We start from the raw sequence: 22,328 nt of genomic DNA, 5'->3' as shown, positions 1-22,328 counted from the left end.
TCTTCCGCATTTTAAATATTGTACGTAAAAAATAATGATTTTACCTAATATAAAAAGTATTGATTTGACCTAACATAAAAAGTATTGATTTGACTTATGATAAAAAAAAAGTGAATCCTGCAAACTTGTTCAAACATACAAAAATGTTGACAAAAAGTATTGATTTGAGATAAAAAAAAAAAGTAAATCCTGCAAACTTGTTCAAACATACAAAAATGTTGACAAAAAGTATTGATTTGACATATGATATATCTTTTATATTTATTTGTTAACATGAATTTAATTTGTCTTGTGCATTTTAAATATTGTACGTATAATATCTTTACATTATTATTATATTACTGATTTGAACTCTATTAAAAAATAATGATTTGACCTAATATAAAAAGTATTGATTTGACATAACATAAAAAGTATTGATTTGACCTATTACAAAAAGAAAAGTAAATCCTGCAAACTTGTTCAAACATAATCTCATTACTTTGTTCAAACTTGCACGAAACAATAAAATTTACATATTTCAAAATTCGAATCTTCAGCCTTTTAGAATAAAGGTGCATAAAAAAAATTATTCTTCTGAATCCGAATCTTCTACATCTTCATTATCATCTTCATTTTCATCTTCATTTTCAAAATCTTCCTCATTTTGATAGTGACTGCCTGTTCCACATCTAGTTGATTTGTGTAGCCTAGATGTTCTCCGAAGTGAATTTTGTCTATTAAGAACTAAATTTTGTGAAGCCCCAGCATTAAATCTTGAATCATCAAACGCAGTTACCTATAATACAATATAACATAATATAATCAAATAAACATGCAATAAAAATAAAAAAAATTATAAAAAGTTAAAAAAATTGTATGAAAATAATTATACTTACATTCGAAAAATTCAATCTTCCACCAAATGGAGAATTATGTATCGGAAATTCATGCATACCATGTTGAAAACCATATTGAGAACCACTAAATTGTGCAAACCCAGATATTGGAACCTGGGAGTTACAAAACCAACTGTTTGCTGACTAGAAAAATTCGGATTAGTGTTAGAGGGCCCTACAGAAAAATCAAATGTGGGATAATAAGGCTCGGGAGTCGCCACATTAGTGTTAGAGGGCCCTGCAGAAAAATCAGCTGTTTCACTAGTGGTCCTTCTACCTCGACGAGCACCCTCTCTCGGTGTTGTTTGTCGTGATCGGCGAGATACTTGTACTGGTGGTGGTTCATCGTATTGAGTGGGAGGATTGTAATCATGATCAAAGCTCAATCGCGTTCCCTGAAAGGCCGCATTCATTGACTCCATTGAAATACGAGCGACTTCCGCTGCATATTGTCTCATTTCATTAGATTGATTTTCATCATTTTCAATCATCCGAGCTCGACGATACTGCATTTCATGACCTCTAGCCTATAATGAATAAACAAATATTAATAAAAAAAAATTATTAAAGATTGACATAATAATTTGAAATTTATGTAATATACATACTAATGCCTCATGTCTTCCTGCCATGTGTTGATACCCTTTTTGTACAACATGTTGTGGATTTTCAATGACCATGCGGGTATGCCTCATGTACCAACGGAAGTAATCTGTTTAATCACTTACAAATGGAGGTCGAAATATACGATTTTGATGTTGTTCCCATAAATATTGTGTATAGTTAAATGCATCTATATCTTCTTGTTTTATTTTTGATCGTTTATCACGCTTAAAATGATATTCGGAAAATTGGGTACACGGTCCAGGAATATGTTGTAAATAACCGAACTGTCTCACAACACGATCAACCATGTGCCACTCACGATAAATTCCATAAATCAGTGGCACCTGTGCCATCCAGACACGTTGTCCTGACCGACACCACTCAGGCAATCCATTAATAACATCTTCCGAATAAGGCTGCCAAATAAACTATAAAAAAATAATTAAGTAAGATAATTATAAAAACAACATTGGCAGAAAAAAATATATTCTTATTTAAAATAAAATAAAATATGAAAAGTATAAGATACTAATAATATTAAATACCTGTTCATCAGTTAGATTATCAAGTACATCCCTAATCACACCGATTACAGTTCGTGCCTCATTTTGATGATTTCTACGTCGCGTCCATTTACGTGCAAGTGCAGTTAAAGCCTCAAATTGATTGGTTCTTAGAGGCTTTGGCAATGGTTGCAGGGGAATAATTCTTTCCCATGCCCAAATCTACAATAAATAAATTCACCATTACTTATAATGCACTTAAATTTAAAAGTGCATATTACTAGTATATAAAAAATATTTAATCAAAAAAATATGTATACCTGCACTAAAGAGAGAAATCCACAAACTTGATTTGATTTTTTCATTGACGCACGGCATAAACAATTATACAAATATGATAATGCGGCCGATCCCCATGCTTGAGTTGACATTAAATCTAAATTTCTCATGTCAATCAAAATGTCCAAATTAATCTTATTATTAGATTTATCCGGAAATATTGATCCACCACATAACCATAATAAATATAATCTAAATCTTTGTTGAACTTCATGCTCAGTTGAGTTATCGTTAATAACTTCCAAACCTTCAATATACTCAATCAATTTATATGTTGACAATCTACTAACACCAGAAAAACAACTAGTATCGGGTAACCATCCTGTTAATTGAAAAATCATTTCTTGTCTACCTATAATCCCTAAAGAATCAGCTCCATTTAAAATTATAGGACTACCATCTACTACCATTCCGAATAAAATTTCAATATCTTGTAAAGTTATGGTAGCCTCGCCAGTTCGCATGTGAAAAGTATGAGTTTCCGGACGCCACCTTTCAATTAAAGCAGAAATTAATCCGGAGTCATACGGCACACATCCAACATCAAGAATTCCTTTAAATCTACAATTTTCAAAATATTGAAGGATGCGAGAATGTAATGGATGATATTTTAAATGTTGCCAAAATTCAATATCACCACGATGCGTATATAAGCAACATCTCTCTTCTTTTATGCTACCATTCCAAATTCCTTCGGAACGATGATGAACTTGAATTTTTAATACATCATGCTCTACTGGACCAGGATGTACGTATAAATTTGATGGATCCATATCTATACACAAAAAATAAAAATAAAAATTAACATTAATATAAGTATCAAACGATTGAATATATCAACAAAATCATATAAAAGTATAAAATTAATTAAAATAAATTAAAAATAAAATAAATTTAAACTCACCTTATAAAGAAAATACTTTTAAAAACTTTAGAAAATTTGAAGAATAACAATAATTTTAAGATTGTGGAAGATTGAAAGTAGATTGGATTGGAAGATTGAAAGATTGAACTACCAATTTATAGAATTCAAAGTATGAAAAATTGAAGTACCAATTTATAGAATTCAAAGTATGATGTACTATTTACATGTGAATATTTTTTTCAAAACTTACAATAAAAACAAAGGTTTACTATTGGGATGTCATCCACTTTAACTTGTGAAAATTTTCTTCAAATTATACAATAAAAACAAAAAATTTTACTATTGTCATGTGATCCTTTTCACTTTATTTATATATATATATATATATATATATATATATATATATATATATATATATATATATATATATATATATATATATATAAAAGTATATAATTTTGTTTTAAAAAAAATTAAATAATTTTTCTCATTTAATTTTTTATTTAAAAAAATTAATTATTTGAATTCAAATATTATTTAAATTTAAATTCAATATAATATCTTTTTTTTAGAAAGAAAATATATTTACTTATTTTTAATTTTTTAAAAATAATGTATATTTTCTTATAAATTATATACATAAGTTAACATTTTTAATTTTTTTTTTATTTAAAAAATTGCTCAGCGATTTATATTAAAATTTTTTTTTAGGCAGCGATTTATATTGGAAAATATATATATATTCTTTTTATAAATCGCTGCACTGGCAGCGATTTTTTTTTTAAAAAAATTTCTTCGTAAATCGCTGCCAGAGCAGCGATATACCTTATTTTTTTTTAAAAAAAAGAAAATTAAAAAATAATGTTAAATCGCTGCCCTGGCAGCGATTTGTAAGAAGAAACATTTTGAAATCGCTGCTTCAGCAGCGATTTCATTTTTTTATTAAAAAAAAGTTTTTTGGCAAAATCGCTGCCTCAGCAGCGATTTTACTTTTTCAGTTGAAGTAAATCGCTGCATCGGCAGCGATTTTACCGTTTTGGTTTATATAAAATTTTATATACCGTTTTGGAATTTTTGTTAATATTTTTTACCCTTTGAGTTTCGGACTCAAACAAAGTAGATAGTATGAGAGGATGGAGAAGTAGAAATAGCGTGACAGTAGTTGGATTTCTTCAATAAAATATTAGTTCAACCAAAAAAGAATTATATAAATGTGGCGAATTATATAAACGTGTTTAATTATATAAATTCAAAGTGAGCCCACTTAATTAATGATTAATGTTAGTTGCGTGTGATAATTATAACTAGAGCCGTCAATATGGGCTAGGCCTGTTGGGTTGGCCTGGCCTAGCTCGTGATTTAATAGAGCTGGGCTATTTGAGCCCATTTGAGAAAATAACTTTTTAGTACGGCCTGAATAAGCTTACTGATTTGTGGGGCTTGAGCGGTAGGCCTGACCCGTGCGCTAATAAAAATTAGGGAAAATTGTATATAATAGCAAACTAATAACCTCAAATAAATGGAGTAGCTAGAGTTTGATTTAATTGTGCTCCATAGCAAACGTTAGCCAAAGTTTGCCTGGCGTCTCTCTCCCAAAAATCTCGCTCGCCACTCTTCCATTCTCGCTCGCCACTCTCCCTCTGCACGCCTCTCTCGCTTTATACACAGAAGTGTATAAATTCTGTTTCTGTTTTGTATAAAGCGAGAGAAAACTGTATATACACATGCAAAAACATATATCTTCGTGTTATACACTTAATTATACAATTTACAAACATTTTACTTCAATTCAATTGTAGACCCACACCAAAAATGAGCTAGCTCGGCCTGACCCGTGGGCTTAAATATCAATAGGGTCAGCCCGTGGGCTAATAAAAATTATTGAAAAAATAATATAATGTTAAAATTTAAAATTAAAGAGAGTTCAAACTCAAAACAATTAGGTTAATATTTATATTTATATATTTATATTTTTAGTTGAAAAAAAAAACTTATTAAATATTATAAAGATAATTTTATTTGTAGATTTGATTAAAAAGTAGTAACATTAACATCATGGAATATTGTTTCGTCGATATTTTTAATAATATTTTTAAATTATAATTTAGAATTTAATTTAATAATTCTAAATATAATATAATTTTTAAATAAAGTAGAGTGACCCGACAGACCTGCAGCCCATGTACTTGTGGGTTGGGCCGACCATTTTATGGCCCACACAAAAAATGGGCTAGCCCGGCCTGACCTGTAAAAAATGTTGAAGCTTGTATGGGTTAGTCCGGATGGGTGGGCTAGACCATATTAACAGCTCTAATTATAACAAACTAACGTTATCATGACTAATTAAGTAGTATAAATTTGCTTAACCATATAGATTTTTTCATATTAATTCAATGCATCACATTGTTGATACAGTGATATACACATGATATACAGAAGAACACTCACGAGGAGTCATTTAATTTTTCAGTGGAACTCTGGCATTTTTTCGACGGGAAGTGGTGGGATGTGGACAACGATGTTCAAAATTTGTGTTAAAGAGATGATAAAATTCCAATTTTATTTATTTTTTGGATTTGTTAGAGGTTGTATATGTATTGAAAAGTTACAATTTTTATTTTTTGAAACTAAAATAATATTATTAACAGAAAGTTATTATAGGAGACTATAATATAAGTGTATATTATGTCGTTTGATGAGACTTTTGCTATTTACATACCATCTCTACCTTTTTGCGTTGATACGATTTTGGGAAGATGAATTTCACTATCAAACCCCCAAGACGTGTAGTTTATGTTTGATATATCGAACAATAAATTCACGGTTAGAATTAGTTTGAATAACTTTCAAAGTATAGCAAACATAAAATTTATATTTGTATTGCTATAGATTAGTTTGCATGATTGCGCTGCATAACAAACATAAATATGTACAATTCGCTTACATATACAAAGAAAACAATTGTATAATTCGCTATACATATACAAAAGAAAGCAGTTGTATACAAATCAATTGTATAATTTTGTGTATGTATAAAATGAGAAAGAGGGAAAGATAAAAAAAAATTGTACATAAAAATATTTATATCGTATAATTATAAGTGTATAGGACGAAGATATATGTATTTGCATGTGCATATACTATTTTCTCTCGCTTTATACAAACAGAAACACAATTTATACGTGAAAGTTACTCTAAAATCAATTGATATACTTCCTTGTGCCTTTTTAGATGACAATTGGACTTTTCAAAAGTCAAATTTGACTAATTTTCAAAGTTACATTAGATTACGTTAATTTAATATTTTGAATTGAAAATCTAATTATTCAAAACTATACGTAAAGTAATATAAATTGCAAGTTTTTGAATATCATTATAATGAAAAAATACATTTTAAAATATTAGTCAACGTTTATCCTTTGACTACGTGAAAGTTGCTCTAAAATCAATACATAGAGAAGAAATGTATATAATATACAGAGATTGATACGCTTCCTCCGTTCGTTTATAAATGTCATTAGGACTTTTTAAAAATTAAATTTGACTAATTTTCAAAGCTAAATCAAATTAGATAAGTTCAATATTTTAAAGTTAAAATCTAAATATTCAAAATTATAAAAAAAGTATTATAATTTGCAAATTTTTGAATATCATTATAATGTTAGTCAAAGTTTTATCCTGACTCTAAAAAAAAAAAGAGAGACCATGACAACTAAAAAGGAAAAATATACAATTTATTCAATTGCAAACTTATTTAGGAGACTATACAATGTCTAATGAGAGTCTTTACAATGTAATTGTTATTAATTCTAATTATTATTTTTATGTAAAAATGAAATTTAATTTATTATTCTATTTATTGAAAAGTCAAAGATGTTATGGAAAGTTATAAATTGCAATCTTGTATAATTACAAACTTATTTGATTAAAGGCTTATTTAGGAGAATGAATACTCAGAATTCACAATACAATGTATCTAGCTATAATTATTTCACTCTCTAAACATGGAGATATTTATTAATTATGAGTCAATATAATCTCATAATTTACTTTCTCTAAACATGGAAATAAATTCATCTTTTATGAGTCAATATAAAACTATACTAAGTTATTATGACTATAAAAAGTTAGAACCAAAAGAAAGTCTAGACAATTAATTAGCCTTTTGTGTGTTATAAGGTGGTATTGAGTTTCTCAATCATTAGGAGCATCAATGGCCATTTTCTTGATAATTTTTGTTGTGTTTTTTGGATTTTGCATTTTGAGTACTCCTCTATTTAGATGGATTGACATTGTGTACAACAAGAAAAATTTGCCTCCTGGAACTATGGGTTGGCCAATTTTTGGTGAGACTAGGGAATTTCTAAATCAAGGTCCAAATTTCATGAAAAATCAAAGAGCAAGGTATATATATATATATATATATATTCTCATTTCTTTTACTCTTTTTACATTTTGCTTAAATCTATGAAGGGGGTTTATATGTCAATTTTATTTTTTTTTGTAGATTTTAATATGTTTTTTAAAATCCCTATTACAAGATCTTATGAACTAGTATCAAGACTAGAATTTTTGTTAATGCTTTAGGTAAAAGAAAAATAAGAAGGGTGATAATTTGTAGCAATTTCATCACAAATTTTATTTTTATCCTGGATTTGTCATTAGGTTAAGTATGTTTATGAATAATGATGTGCTGAATGCAAAATTAGACTTATTCAATTTGGTCAATTAAAGTCCAACAATATCTATATCTATATTATATCTATATATATATATATAAGAATATTATTTTCATGAAACTTCATAAATTTTAACAACATCATATTAAAAGACAAAACACATTCACTATATCAAAGTACAAGTGATCCAATTTATTAAAATATGAATTAAATAAGCTAATTTTATAAACATGTGCTAACATTTTCGATTTTAACATCATACGTTCGCTCTATCATAAATTTTTTATTATGAAATAATGATCTTGTTACAATTTACAAATGCTTGTGATGAGCCAATCATCTATCTCAATTAAAGATTATTTTTTCCAAGTCTGTCATAAAATGTACGGGTAACAAAAAGTGATGTACTAAAAAAGCAGATAAATCTATCACAAACCTAAACTTTATTTTCAAAACAAATAATAATTTATATAACGATCTTGAACCTCGTGAATATGAGGTTGATTTAGTAGTCGAAGAATTTTGAGATTTCAAGTTCAAATCTTAGGTATTACTTTTTTTTTTCCTGAACTCTCTTAATGAAAATTTTGAATCTGTCACTGCTTTAGACAGAAACGATAATAATTATATAATCTTGCTTAATTAATGATGTTTTTTTTTTTGTTGTTGTAATAGGTATGGGAATTTCTTCAAATCCCACATACTTGGTTGCCCTACTGTTGTTTCAATGGATGCAGGGTTGAATGTATATATTCTGAATAATGAAGCAAAGGGACTTATCCCAGGCTACCCACAGTCCATGTTAGACATTTTAGGGAAATGCAATATTGCTGCTGTGCATGGTGCTACTCACAAGTACATTAGAGGAGCACTTTTATCTCTAATAAATCCCACAATGATCAAAGACCATATTTTGCCCAAAATTGATAAATTCATGAGATCACATTTGAGTGGTTGGGATAATTGCAATGTCATTGATATTCAACAAATGACCAAAGAGGTGAGCTCACAAATCTAGTATATAATATAGTAGTATCTTCTTTTTTTTTTTAATCACTAGTACTATGATTTAGTTTTCTATATACAATATATATACAATTAAGCTGCTTAAGATTCCAGCCTTAATATAATAGGGGGAGAGTTTGGCTTGAACATAGGCTCAAACATAATTTGAAGGGTCCAAGCCGGAAATGATGAAATTGGGGAAAAACATGGAAGATATTGGCTGTAGAGAGAGTGCCTATCTCTCATAAGAGAAGGAGAGTCACTGTTTTTTTAGAGTATATTAACGAGTAGGACAATACTAGCTAGGGTGTGTTAGGTACTTAGGTTGGGAGTCTTTTTTTTTATTTTTATTTATTAAATATGAAGAAATATGATTTTATGGATAAAAATAATATGTGTATATATCTATTGATTTCTTGATTTTTATTTCTTAAGATTTCTTCGTGATTTAATGACCGTTAGGGGTTTATATTTTAAACTACGGTGATTTGGACTTGATTTTTATGAAATAATTTGTTTGTGAACGTTCTTGAAGTACTTGATTATCAAGAAAAGTCTAGCATATTTTGATATCTTTACGAATATCAAGAATTCAATTACATGATGTTCAAATATTTTGTTTACTTATTTCTTTTAGGAAAGATCAAAAGTTCTAGTGAAAATAGTGAAAACAAGTTTTATAACCGGGTTATATAAATACTTTTTGAGATTACTTATCAATTATTAGAAAACACTTGTAAAGTGCTAACAAATTGCTCTTAGATGGCATTTTTCTCATCATTGGACCAAATTGGTGGGTTTGCAACAAGCTCATCAATAGCTCAAGAATTCAGGGCTGGATTCTTGAATATTGCACTTGGAACTATTTCATTGCCTATCAACTTTCCCACCACAAACTATTATCGCGGATTACAGGTAAATAACGTACCATAGATTTAACTTATATACACTGATAATATAATTAATTACAGTATGAATGTGTTGATCCAGGGGCGGAAAACCATTGTCAAACTATTGAGGAAAATAATAGAAGATAGAAGAGGTAGCAAGAAAATTCAACAAGACATGCTTGGTTTGATGATGAATGAAGAAGCAAAAAATAGATACACATTAAGTGATGAAGAGCTAATTGATCAAATTATAACAATAATGTATTCTGGATTTGAAACTGTCTCCACTACTTCTATGATGGCTGTCAAGTATCTTCATGATCATCCAAAAGCACTTGAAGAAATTAGAGTAAGTATTTAATTATTAATAGACATTGCTTGATTTATTAAATCGTCTTATCAGAAGCAACCTCTCTTCCTTACCTCTGATCAGGTAAATGTAAGGTCTGCGTACATTTTACTCTTTTCGACCTTACTATGTGGAACTATACTGAGTACGTTGTTGTAATATAACTTGTAATTTTGTAGAAAGAACATTTTGCAATCAGAGAAAAGAAGAGTCTGGAGGATCCAATTGATTACAATGATTTTAAGGCTATGAGATTTACAAGGGCTGTATGTGTGACAATTTTTCATAAGATTGTTTGTGAAATTAATGCATGTTAGCAAATTGATTCTATTTTAAATATTTTTTATTCTTCTTTTTTTTTTGTGGTGCAGGTGATATATGAGACATTAAGGTTGGCAACAATTGTAAATGGTGTTCTTAGGAAAACCACACAAGATATGGAATTAAATGGTAAGAAAAATTCTGTTGATACTATAGGTTAAAAAATTTATACTTTAGTATGACAATCCTTATAATGATGGGGATCAGTGTTCTGGTAAATTACTATCACTAAATGACTTTTGTAATATATACCAACAAATTAGCGCAGATAAGAATGTTGAGATGGACGTATTGATTTACTAAGAGAGATAGGATCTAAAATAAAGATATTTAGGACAAGCCGGAAGTAGAGTATCTCAAGTGGTGAACAAGATAAAAAGGTGAGATTGAGGCGGTGGACAAGATGAAAAGGAGATGCATACGAAAATGTCCTAGTGAGGAGGTTTGAGAGGTTGATTATCGTGGATTTTTTTGGAGAGATAAAGGTAGATCGAAGAAATAGTAGAGAGAGGTGATTAGACAGGATCAGACATATCACACCTACAACTTATTGAGGACAGTTGCCCGGATTAGAGTGTTAGAATGTTAGTAGGTAATCAAGCATCGTATAGTTTCCCTTTTCAGTAGTATTATTAGTTCTCCTACCATCGTATTCTTCGTTTTTATTATTACATGTTATTTTCTCAATTATATTGGTGAATAATTTAACTTCTTACCCTTCATTTCATTGTTTTGCAGGATACATGATTCCCAAAGGATGGAGGATATATGTGTACACAAGAGAGCTTAACTATGATCCATTGATTTATCCTGACCCGTATACCTTTAACCCATGGAGATGGCTGGTTAGCAATTATACTCTCTCTCTGTGTTTCATTTTACGTGACACCATTTAACATCTAAATAAATATTGGACGTTACGATATGTAGGAAAATAACTTGGACCACCAAAGCTCTTTCTTGATGTTTGGAGGAGGTACAAGGCTTTGTCCTGGAAAGGAACTAGGTGTGGCTGAAATTTCAACATTTCTTCATTACTTCGTTACAAGATACAGGTAATATACAATATATATACATGTTTCACAACTATATTATATATATATATATAAAAGAATTGAATTTCTTATTTGAATTATAACATTATTATTAATGTTGTTGTGCACAGGTGGGAAGAGGTTGGAGGAAATAAGCTGATGAAATTTCCTAGAGTTGAAGCACTAAATGGCCTATGGATTAAGGTTTCAGCTTACTAATTATCAAATTATCCAAACTCATGTGTTTCCTAATAAATTAAGCTGCAGACTTCTTTTTATGTCTTTATTATTATGTAGAATACACCAAACTCATGTTTGAGATGTGGTGTCTATATACTTTTATGCAATATTATTATAATATATGACATAGACGTTATATATACACCCTTATTAGAATTATTATTCGCTACATATATATTGTGTGTATTGTGTTTAGGGTGCACGTGCATCTATTAATTTTGAAACAAATTAATTATATATATAATCTTGAGAAATCGATAGAAACTGAATATAGTTAATAGTGCACTCATGAAAATAATAAAAGGTGGTTTGACTTGCTTGTACACGATAATACATCCATCCATGTGACCTAGGTTCTCTATCCTAGCTACGACCTCTTTTTTTAGCTTAATATTGGTGAATTCGGAGTTTTCAAAATCCTCAATATTGTAATTTGTCTTTTAGGTTGTTATACACCATGATAATTGTGGATACATTTATTATTCAAGCTTCAATTATTTACTCCTAGAAAAAGAGAATTTTATTGAAATTTTCATCTTCAATAATTTCACACCTAGATAAAACCCCTACTTTCTACATTGAAATGATCATTATATATGACTCACTTTTCATGATCTTCATTCACATTAGAGAAAGTGATCAAAAGCCGTTAAACTATAGCCGGATTCATAATTACACACTTATACTTTATAAGTATTTAATTATCCTTTTGAACTATTTTTGATTAGAATTAATGTCACCTTATATGCTGTGGTGGCAAAGAAAGTGCATTCACTCTCTTTGAGAGAGTGAGAGACAATTCTTTTTATTAAAACTTTAAATTTGCAAAAAATTTGTTCTTTTCATATTAAGTTTTTTCATTTATTTTTTAAAAGTTATGTTATCTTTTACTTTTATTACCTTTTCTTTATAATTTTTTTCATCTTCTTTCTTTTTCTTTTCGGCCTTTCTTTGGATTTAAGTCACCGAAAAATTTCACGAACTCACTTCACTGTTACTAATGCTATTTTGTTCCTCTTTCTTTCTTTTTTTCAAAAGAAATTGACTCTTCTTCTTTTAGTCATAAACTTCAATTTTTTATTTTGACACCACTAATTTTATCGTTGTCATATCGTCATTTCTATCTTTCTTTTTCAGATCTAAAAAATCCTTCGACTATCATAGTACGTGTTGTTATTAAATTTTGAGTAATAGTAGATTAAGAAGTATTTAAAAGTGAGACAAATGAATTAATTTCTTCTAAAATAATAAAATATACCTTCGTAGAAGGGACATGGCAACGAAATTAAAAATAACAACTTTAAATCACAAATCCACTTTGAATTTTTCCATCATCTCCAACTCCAATATGCTATCCATTTTTCGAAAACTAAATGACCACCTGAATTTATCCTGTCATCTAATTTTTTGATTGGCCAACTCAACTTCGATTAAACAAAATTATCAAACTTTACTAAATTTATTAAAATAAAATAAAATAAAAAATAAAACATGAAGAAAGAATATACAGAAGAAGAAAGAAGAAGGAGGTAACGTAAGAGAAAACAGTCAAAGAAAAATCAAAAGGGGACTAAAAACAAAAGAGAAAAATATACAATAAAGATAAAGATAAAGAATAATAACTTTTTTATTTTATAAATAATATTATATTATGTGGCAGACGAGAGTATCATACTTCTTAACATAAATTTGAGTATGAATTTTTAAGGGGTATATATTTCACTTTTACATTGTTTAGAACATCCGTAAAGTTGAAATGTATAGTTGAAATTTCATGTATAGATTGGAGTGATTTTAGACTATTTTCTCTTCACATAAAAAAGGTGAAAACCTTTATCTATATTAGTTAATTGTCATTGAATTTAATATTATTATAGACTTTAAGAATATTTAACAAGAGTGCTAAATATTTATATTTAGCAGCAATTAAATTATTACTATTTAGTATTGTTAATTAACAGTTGCTAAACATAATTTTTTTCATACAATAACGATAAAGAATAATAATTTTTTTAATTTATAAATAATATTATATTATGTGGCAGGCGAGTGTATCTCACTTCTTAACATAAATTTGAGTATGACTTTTTAAAGGGTATATATTTCACTTTTACAATGTTTAGGGGGTAATAGAACACTCGTAAAATTGAAGTGTGTAGTTGAGATTTCATGTATAGATTGGAGGGATTTTAGACTATTTTCTCTTCACATAAAGAAGGTGAAAATCTTTATCTATATTAGTTAATTGTCATTGAATTCAATATTATTATAGACTTAAGAATATTTAACAAGAGCGCTAAATATTTATATTTAGCAGCAATTAAATTATTACTATTTAGTATTGTTAATTAACAGTTGCTAAACATAATTTTTTTTTCATAAGTTCAACTCCATCGATGCCATTTGATTATATACAAAATGTTTACAATTTGTTTGGTTAAAAATAAATTTCAAAATATTAGAAAAGTTATTTTTTTGAAAAAATAAAAAGATTTTCTAACTCTTCAAAATCTTAAACGCCATTGTATGTGGCCATACAAATATGAACCAACTTCAACTTCACTAAAAGTCTCCAGCGTTTCTCCAAAGTCAACTTATTTGCATGCAAAAAGTTCACAATTTGTTTAGTTTTATACTCTTTTCCCTATGCTTTAATTTACGCATCACATGGTTTAAAGCGTTGTTTAAACATCACATATTGCACATCAAATCTCGAACCAAAAGCTCTACCCTATGGGCGATTTGGATCAAAATGTTTTGAGTTATAATTTATTTTGATTGAAATGAATTGCGCTTAAAAATGGATGATAACTAAATTCCTTCAATTGTTACAAAATTTTAAATTCTTCATTTGTTATTTCATGTTGTAATATTTGTTACTTCCATATCAATTTCAACTATGCATCAATCCAATTTTAAGTAGACGTAAAAAGGATATTTTTATGATTAATTTAGAAAAAATCGTGTTTTATAAAAATAATATAAGAATACACTATAGGATCTGTAGAATTTATGTTTTTCAATTTAAATCATGAGAATTGCTCGAATGATAAATATTTCTCACTTTCAACTTTACAATTGTAAATTCGAATATCAAAAGAGATGAAAACTCTTGGGATTTTAATAAAATAATCATGGAAACCATTTGCATTTTGCACTTTGGTCAGTAAAATTTAAATGTTGTCTAACTTAAATATTATACAAATAAAACTTTCCTTATACTTCACGTAGATTGCACTTTAAATATGGAGCCAAATTTCTGACTTTATTATATGTCGGTGCAACGTAACTATATAGACTATATTAGTACTTCCCACTTTTATTACACATTTTTTTTATCCTTTTTTTAAAAAATAAATTTTATATTTAATCAAACAATGTCATTTATAATTAATAGGTTCGAAAAATCAACCACAAATAGTTAAAGAACTATTCAGATCTTATGCAATGTATAGCTTAATCAAATTATGATCACAATTAATAGACAAAAAAAAAGAATTATAAGCTTCTAAGTATCAATATATAGGATGAAAATATTAATAAGAAATTTAAAAGTTCTATTTCCAACTTGTTATAACATGTTACTAGCTATCTCATTTTCTACTTTATTAACTCCTAAAGTATTCGTAGTAAAAAGAAACAAATTGTTATACACTATATATTTCACTTTTTAAGCAACGTAAAAAGACATAAAGTTACAATTTATTAATACTAAAAATATATATTTTTTTATGTTACCTTCCACCAACGCAAATATCGCGAACTTGTCTAGTTTGAATAAGTCCCCTTCCATCTCCCTCCAATTCCTCCGCTCATTCCACTATCTTAACTTTAGCCTTGTTATAAATATAACATATTTTCTTCTCTATTTCTTTCATATATTATTTCTTTTCCTTCTCTCTTTTACTAACCAAAATAAAATAAAATAAAATTTAGTTAGCACAATGGCTTCTGCTGCTTTGAAAGATGAATTAGATATTGTGATACCAACAATTAGAAACTTGGATTTTTTGGAAATGTGGAGACCTTTTTTTGAACAATACCATCTTATCATTGTTCAAGATGGTGATCCTTCAAAGACCATTAAGGTCCCTGATGGTTTTGATTATGAACTTTACAATCGCAATGATATTAACAAGATCTTGGGTCCTAGATCCTCTTGCATTTCCTTTAAGGACTCGGCTTGTCGTTGCTTTGGTTACATGGTTTCTAAGAAGAAGTATATTTACACCATTGATGATGATTGCTTTGTAAGTGAACTTTCCACCTCTTTGAAGTAAATCTTTGTGAGTTTAATTTATGTTTACGCTATCAGATCACCTAAAAAGATAACTGTCGATGAAATTTGAGATTATTAGTTATAACCTAGAGGAAAGATTATGATACTATATATGAGTGTGTATTTATAAATTAGATTGAAGTTCCATTTGTTTGAAAATGTAGATAGGATTTTGTGCATATTGTGTCGACCTATATATTGTAACTCGAGTTCTGGGTCTAACTCAACCCCAAAAGTCAGCTCATGAGGGAAAGATTATCCAAGTTCATTTAAGGAGACTACCAGTCCATTCCCCAACCAATGTGAGACTTTTACCCACCCTAACACCCCGTTCATGCCCAGACCTAACTGAAGCGTGGATCGGGAGCATAAACGAGGATGAACTTGATATTGATATCATGTAAAAATATGACACTTAGGCCTAACCCAACCCTAAAAACTAGATCATGAATGAAAGACGATTGTCAAGCCCATATGAGGAGACCACAGGAATGTGGAGACTTTTCATCACTTGTAGAAGTTCAAGTAATTAAACTTATTACTTTTCATTTGGCACCACATCACTTGTCTAGTTATGTGAAATCTCAAAATAGTCTAACAAATGAAAAAGGAAGATTGTATATTGAATCAAACACAACTATTCATATGATGATTAATCCAACTTGGTTGAAAATTACTTTGTTTTAGGTTGCAAAGGACCCAAGTGGTCAAGACATCAATGCATTGGAGCAACACATAAAGAACCTTTTGTGTCCATCTACTCCCAATTTCTTCAACACACTTTACGATCCATTTAGGGAAGGTGCTGATTATGTGCGTGGATACCCTTTCAGCCTCCGAGAGGGCGTCCCAACCGCCGTCTCCCATGGCCTCTGGCTCAACATCCCTGATTACGATGCACCTACACAACTCGTCAAGCCTCTTGAGAGGAATACTAGGTCATTTTTCTTTTCACATTATTACTACAAATTTAACGTATAACAATTGAAAAATTTATTAGTATTTATTTGTGAATAGGTATGTTGATATGGTGTTGACAATCCCAAAGGGTACCCTATTCCCAATGTGTGGTATGAATCTTGCATTTGATCGTGAGCTTATAGGCCCAGCAATGTACTTTGGACTCATGGGAGATGGACAGCCCATTGGACGTTACGATGATATGTGGGCTGGTTGGTGCTGCAAGGTTCGTTATTTACTGTTGTGTTCTTAAACATTTTTAGTCAAACGGCTCGTCTAGTCATAACCGTATGTAGCCAATGGCTAGCTATATGGTTGTCATGGTGTTCAATTGGACACCATTCATTCGTCAGAATTTCTTTTTATATATATGTATATATATATATATAAGTAAGATGATAATACACGAAATGATTAAATAATATATTTTAGACATCTCTTAACACAACAAATTTATAAAAAAATTCACTTTTCTGGACACCCATTATGAAATCTCTGGCTCTGCCACTGTTAATGTAGATGTCATTATATTGATATAAAAATCAAGATTATTTTCATTGTGGGCTTATTTTCTAGGTTACTAATTTCACTTTCATATAACACTAAAGCTAAATTCTACGCAATTTCATTTTTAGGTAATTTGTGATCACTTGGGATTGGGAATCAAGACTGGATTACCCTACATATATCACAGCAAGGCTAGCAATCCCTTTGTGAATTTGAAGAAAGAGTACCTTGGTATTTTCTGGCAAGAAGAAATTATTCCTTTCTTCCAATCTCATATTTTCTCCAAAGATTGTACTACTGTCCAAAAATGCTACGTGGAACTGTCGAAACACGTCAAAGAAAAACTCGGGAAAGTTGACCCTTATTTTGTTAAGCTTGCAGATGCGATGGTTACATGGATTGAAGCTTGGGATATGCTTAACCCCCCAATAAAGATTCCGCTAATGCCTCTTCAAAATGAAGCTATCAAATTTTATGATTAAAAGCGACTAGTAATTAGATCACATGTTATAATTAAATAATAGACATCAAACTATATAGTTTGAATTGTCTTATCGTGAGCGTAATGGTATAAGCTGGTGGTGTACTTTGTAGTGTTGAAGAGATTTCTTTTGAGTTTAATATTTGTCATATGTATCCTTTGTCATGTTTTATAATTGTTGTGGTCTAGGTTTAGAAATATATTTCGACTTGATATGTTGATAATATCAGTGGATGTATTATTCATGTTTTATTATGTTCTTGTAAAATGCAATGAGTCATAATGTAAGTTTTCTACTTTTGTTTTGCATTTTATATTTGCTAATGGTGCATTTCCCAAGATTATTAAATGACTATCAACCCTTATATTGTGCTACATTATTTCATCCAAAATAAAGTGTCAAAGTTGAAAACTACACTTCTAAGAGTGCTTTAGAATTCTCAATATGCTTAAAATATCAAATGAATATCATTTAAATTTTTGACAGTTAACTATCAAATGAATTGCAACTTTAGTGAAAAATTGTGTCTTTTATAAAAGGTTGTGAAATTCTGAAGGGTTGCAACTTTTTCAACTAGTTGTAACCTGTCCGATAAGACACAATAAATATTTGTTTACACTACCATTTGTTGTCTATAAATAGAAGGGTTTTCTCTTATTTTGAAATAACGAAATTTCTGAACTTTTTCTTCCCCTTCTTTATAATTAAATATTTGTACTGTACTTTACTCACATTGAGTGATTCAGCGACACCATGTTTATGTTACAAATCCTAATATGTATTTTTACAAATCATTACTTTATGCTTATGTTATTAAGGATAAATGATAAAATGTAGTAATTTTTATTTTCCTTTATATTATAATTTTTTATGACGATAATATAATATTTTAGTTTTAATAACTAATAATTATCATGTATTATTTTATATATTTTGTGATATAATATTTTCGCGCGAAGTGTGAATGATTTTACTAGTTATATATCTATAAAAGACATGAGTGATTCATCATCAATGTGGCATACATCTCAATCACCCAATATGTACAAGAGTTTCATGATTAACCTGGATTATTCTTCCCTTTTTAATATACTCCATATAATTCTTATAGTTGCTCCTAATATAGATAGTTGTATATATATAGATGTTGTTCTTTTCTTAAGAATATGAGCTAGAGAAACTATAATAAATGTGACAAATAGCTGAGAGAATCTAAAGAAGTTTCCATATGTATATATATATATACACATATATTTCATCCCTTTATCAAACAATGCTTTAAAATTAATTTTATAAAAATCATATTCAGAAAATAATTGATAGCTAATGTTTATGTGTCTTACTAACAGGATGATGCCACTAGGCAGAGGCCAGAAAGAAGCATAATTTGGTTACTAAAATTAGAATAGCCATAAAAACATATGTCAATTGATTTTCCAAAAGAAAATACCTATTTTATCTCTAAAATCGTTAACCTTTATTCTTTTTTACTTCTTTAAGATTATGATACTTTTTTCTAAAAGTATCTACATAACAAGTTTACCTATGAAAACTAAACATTGTTTTTAGGATGAAAAAAGGTGAGAAATACTTATTGAGTTTACAAGTTAATACTGCCCTCCAATATTAGCAAGCATGTCAACAAAGAGATGGCTACCATGTTAACCCTAAGTAGATCAATATAGTCGTTTATAATAAAGCAAAATTGCCATCGCATTAAACAAAAATGTCAACCAAAAATTATCTGCTTTTAGTTGTTGAAGCGGGGGCGAAGCTACGGCCAATGATGGGTGTACAGGTGAACACTTTTTATCGAAATATAACATCATTTATATATATAAATCAAATTACTGAAATTATTAATATACATATATGTTTTCACACACTTGACATGATTAGAGCCCTTAGCTCAGTGATAAAGAGCAAGTTATAAGTTGGAAGAAAAGAAATGTGAGCATTAATAAAACAAAAATGCATATATTAAAATAGTAATTAATGTGTTGTGCTTTTTCTTATAGCTTATTATTTTACCATCACTTTTAACTTACTTTAAATTGTGTGAGTTACATGGTCCCCAATTATTTAAAGCCTGGTAGGTGGAATATTTTAAGGAATTTGAAACCATATATTAATGTACTATTTGTGTATTTTAGTATAACATGCCTCTTGCATATCATGGTCCTATCCTATATATATGATGCTAAATATATTTTGTTTTTATAGTATAAAGATAGGGAGAGAACTTGTTTCTTGTACTCAACATGGACCACTTTTATGGGGTTATTATTATTATTATTATTATTATTATTATTATTATTATTAGCTCCTAGATAGAATCTCTTTTAGTTTTTGAAATATGATTTACGTATTTAGAAACTAGTAAAAAGTATTTAAAAATTATAATGATTAATAATTTTAAAGGGATGTAAGAATATTTTGATTAAATAAAAAAAAATTTGACTCTTAAAAATTCGAAAGGCATAACATAAATTGAAGTCGATGATATATTTATTAGGGTTTGTGTTAATAATTTATCACCCCCATTAATTATATTTTTAAAATATAAATTTGAATATTGTTACTCTCTTCGTTCACTTTTAGTAGCCTAATTTAGCATATCAGTTTTTTTTTCATAGTTTACCTATATCACAAAAAATAAAAGTGAATAGAAGGAGTATTTGTCAATTTATTTAATGATATGGTAATATTAAAAGAATTAATATTTATCTCTTAATTTTGTTAAAACAGATAATTTTAAATAAAAGCTATTTTTAGTTTAAGAAATAAGTTTTTTTTTAAAAAATAGAATAGTACATTTTAAGATTATGTTATGATGAATGGTTGAGCTCCATTCACAAAAGTACTCTTTTTTTTAAAATGTTTTGAATATGTCTTTCTATATTTTTAATTTTTTTTTATCAAATTATACGAGCTACTTCTTATAAATTGAAACAAAAGGAATATTGTGTTTAGTTGAAAGTTTAACAATACCCAATAATTAAGAAGTTATAATCTCAAAACTATATGACCAATCTAGTGCTTGGTCATCAATTTTTGAATTAAACGTTGATAATTAATCTTTTAAATATCTATTTTAGTTATATTCATCAAATGGTATAATTTTTTACTTTAAATATTTTCATAGTTCTCAAAAATTGGCTCGAAATAGTTTTTAGGATTTTCTACTCACAGATCTCGGAATCACAAATAAGCTATATTTTTTTTTGGATATAATTTTAAATACTTATAATTAAAAGAAAATCAAATATTATCCTTTGAGATTCATGCAAGAATACAATTTAGTACAACATAGCAGGGTAAACTGCAACAGTGGAGAGTAGATTGATCATAGCTTTTTCTTTTTCCTTTTCCACCCAATGCGGAATTTCGTATTAGAGCCCCCAATTAAATTTGAATCGTACACTGCAAAATTCATTCTGAGTGGTGCTCTTAATATAATTTTTTTTTATATTCAAAACTCGAAATTTCTGATCAAGGGTGAGATAGCTTCACCATTGATACAACCTATATTAAACTCGAGCGCGAAATTTTTGATCAAAAACGAAACAGTCTCACTGCTAGTACTAATATACTAGGTAGTATAATTGCAGTGTTTGTGGTTTTGTTATTTAAGTTTTGTAATAACCTTGAATCTATTTTTGGCTTCGATTGTACTACGTTTGTCATCGTGTGGTTCATAGTGAAGAAACAGTTAAACAACTAGAGTCACTTCACAGCAGTACTCTCCAATTACTATTCGACACCAATTGTACCTACAAACAACACTCTTTGTCTTTTTTTTACTTTTTCAATATGCATACAGGTTTCCCAATAACGACAGTTAGCCCACCAACTCTAAATTAAAGTTCTTCCAACACGTTTAGTCCAGTGATGGATAAAGAAAAATAATCGTAACATAAATTTTTATTACTATCGTTGGGAATAAGTTATTACAGGATAGGTTATTTTGAAGGTAGTTATTTACGAATAACATATCTCATCACTATAATGTAAATGGTGGATAAGTTATTCTAAACATGACAACTAAACAAGATTTTTTTTTTTATCACATTATCGTTATTTTTGATCCCTCGCACCAAAGGACCCTATAATTTTGAGTTATTATTGTCTTGAGTCGAGTAATAATGAATTAATGATGAGATAACTGGAAAAATAGTTAAACAAAATTTTCCTCTTAAGCTATTTTTATATTATCACTTTCACATTTACGAAGAAAATCGAAGAAATAAATTATTCTTAAAAATTATGCCATACATATTATTTTTAATGCAACAAATCAAACATTCACTAAAAAATAACTAATCATAGCATCATAACTTTCTTCAAACCAAACCACCCCTAAATAAAAATACCGCATATAGTGCACAAGT

At 28.7% G+C, this 22,328-nt stretch overlaps 3 protein-coding genes across 4 annotated transcripts; 2 read left to right on the top strand and 1 right to left on the bottom strand.

Moving 5' to 3' along the window:
• Positions 1-231: 231 nt before the first annotated feature.
• On the bottom strand, positions 232-3,113 carry LOC138341754 (serine/threonine-protein phosphatase 7 long form homolog). Of its 2 annotated transcripts, none has more exons than XR_011214629.1 (5): positions 3,006-3,113; positions 2,030-2,209; positions 1,487-1,912; positions 879-1,405; positions 232-778 (listed from the first exon to the last, which is right to left on the bottom strand). XR_011214629.1 is itself a non-coding variant. In XM_069293431.1 (5 exons), exons 1-3 carry the CDS (start codon positions 2,788-2,790, stop codon positions 1,595-1,597), a joined length of 981 nt encoding a protein of 326 aa, XP_069149532.1. In that variant the 5' UTR covers positions 2,791-2,986; the 3' UTR covers positions 232-778; positions 879-1,405; positions 1,487-1,594. The 2 variants fall into 2 exon arrangements, 1 of the variants encoding a protein (XP_069149532.1); XM_069293431.1 differs by lacking the exon at positions 3,006-3,113 and adding an exon at positions 2,308-2,986.
• Positions 3,114-7,404: 4,291 nt separating this feature from the next.
• On the top strand, positions 7,405-11,688 carry CYP85A3 (cytochrome P450). Its single transcript, NM_001247591.1, has 9 exons — positions 7,405-7,595; positions 8,546-8,870; positions 9,638-9,790; positions 9,866-10,114; positions 10,294-10,380; positions 10,486-10,564; positions 11,174-11,280; positions 11,366-11,490; positions 11,601-11,688. Exons 1-9 carry the CDS (start codon positions 7,405-7,407, stop codon positions 11,686-11,688), a joined length of 1,404 nt encoding a protein of 467 aa, NP_001234520.1.
• Positions 11,689-15,519: 3,831 nt separating this feature from the next.
• Positions 15,520-18,245, top strand: LOC101252141 (UDP-arabinopyranose mutase 1-like). The gene is made up of 4 exons (XM_004233344.5): positions 15,520-15,959; positions 16,676-16,926; positions 17,006-17,174; positions 17,584-18,245. The coding sequence occupies exons 1-4, from the start codon at positions 15,654-15,656 to the stop codon at positions 17,935-17,937; spliced, it is 1,080 nt and encodes a 359-aa protein (XP_004233392.1). The 5' UTR covers positions 15,520-15,653; the 3' UTR covers positions 17,938-18,245.
• Positions 18,246-22,328: the final 4,083 nt, after the last annotated feature.

Source organism: Solanum lycopersicum, chromosome 2, assembly GCF_036512215.1.
Source record: "Solanum lycopersicum chromosome 2, SLM_r2.1".
Taxonomy (NCBI): domain Eukaryota; kingdom Viridiplantae; phylum Streptophyta; class Magnoliopsida; order Solanales; family Solanaceae; genus Solanum; species Solanum lycopersicum.
The sequence above is the reverse complement of the archived record's forward strand: the minus strand, read 5'-3'. Positions and strand labels throughout refer to the sequence as shown.

Coding starts and splice junctions, on each gene's coding strand:
- LOC138341754 (XM_069293431.1), bottom strand. CDS start 2,790: ATGCGAACTGGCGAGGCTACCATAACTTTACAAGATATTGAAATTTTA. Junction 2,210..2,307: donor GATTTCTCTCTTTAGTGCAG/GTATACATATTT, acceptor TATTTATTGTAG/ATTTGGGCATGGGAAAGAAT. Junction 1,913..2,029: donor ATAATCTAACTGATGAACAG/GTATTTAATATT, acceptor ATTTTTTTATAG/TTTATTTGGCAGCCTTATTC.
- CYP85A3 (NM_001247591.1), top strand. CDS start 7,405: ATGGCCATTTTCTTGATAATTTTTGTTGTGTTTTTTGGATTTTGCATT. Junction 7,596..8,545: donor ATGAAAAATCAAAGAGCAAG/GTATATATATAT, acceptor TTGTTGTAATAG/GTATGGGAATTTCTTCAAAT. Junction 9,791..9,865: donor ACTATTATCGCGGATTACAG/GTAAATAACGTA, acceptor GTGTTGATCCAG/GGGCGGAAAACCATTGTCAA.
- LOC101252141 (XM_004233344.5), top strand. CDS start 15,654: ATGGCTTCTGCTGCTTTGAAAGATGAATTAGATATTGTGATACCAACA. Junction 15,960..16,675: donor CCATTGATGATGATTGCTTT/GTAAGTGAACTT, acceptor ACTTTGTTTTAG/GTTGCAAAGGACCCAAGTGG. Junction 17,175..17,583: donor GGGCTGGTTGGTGCTGCAAG/GTTCGTTATTTA, acceptor TTTCATTTTTAG/GTAATTTGTGATCACTTGGG.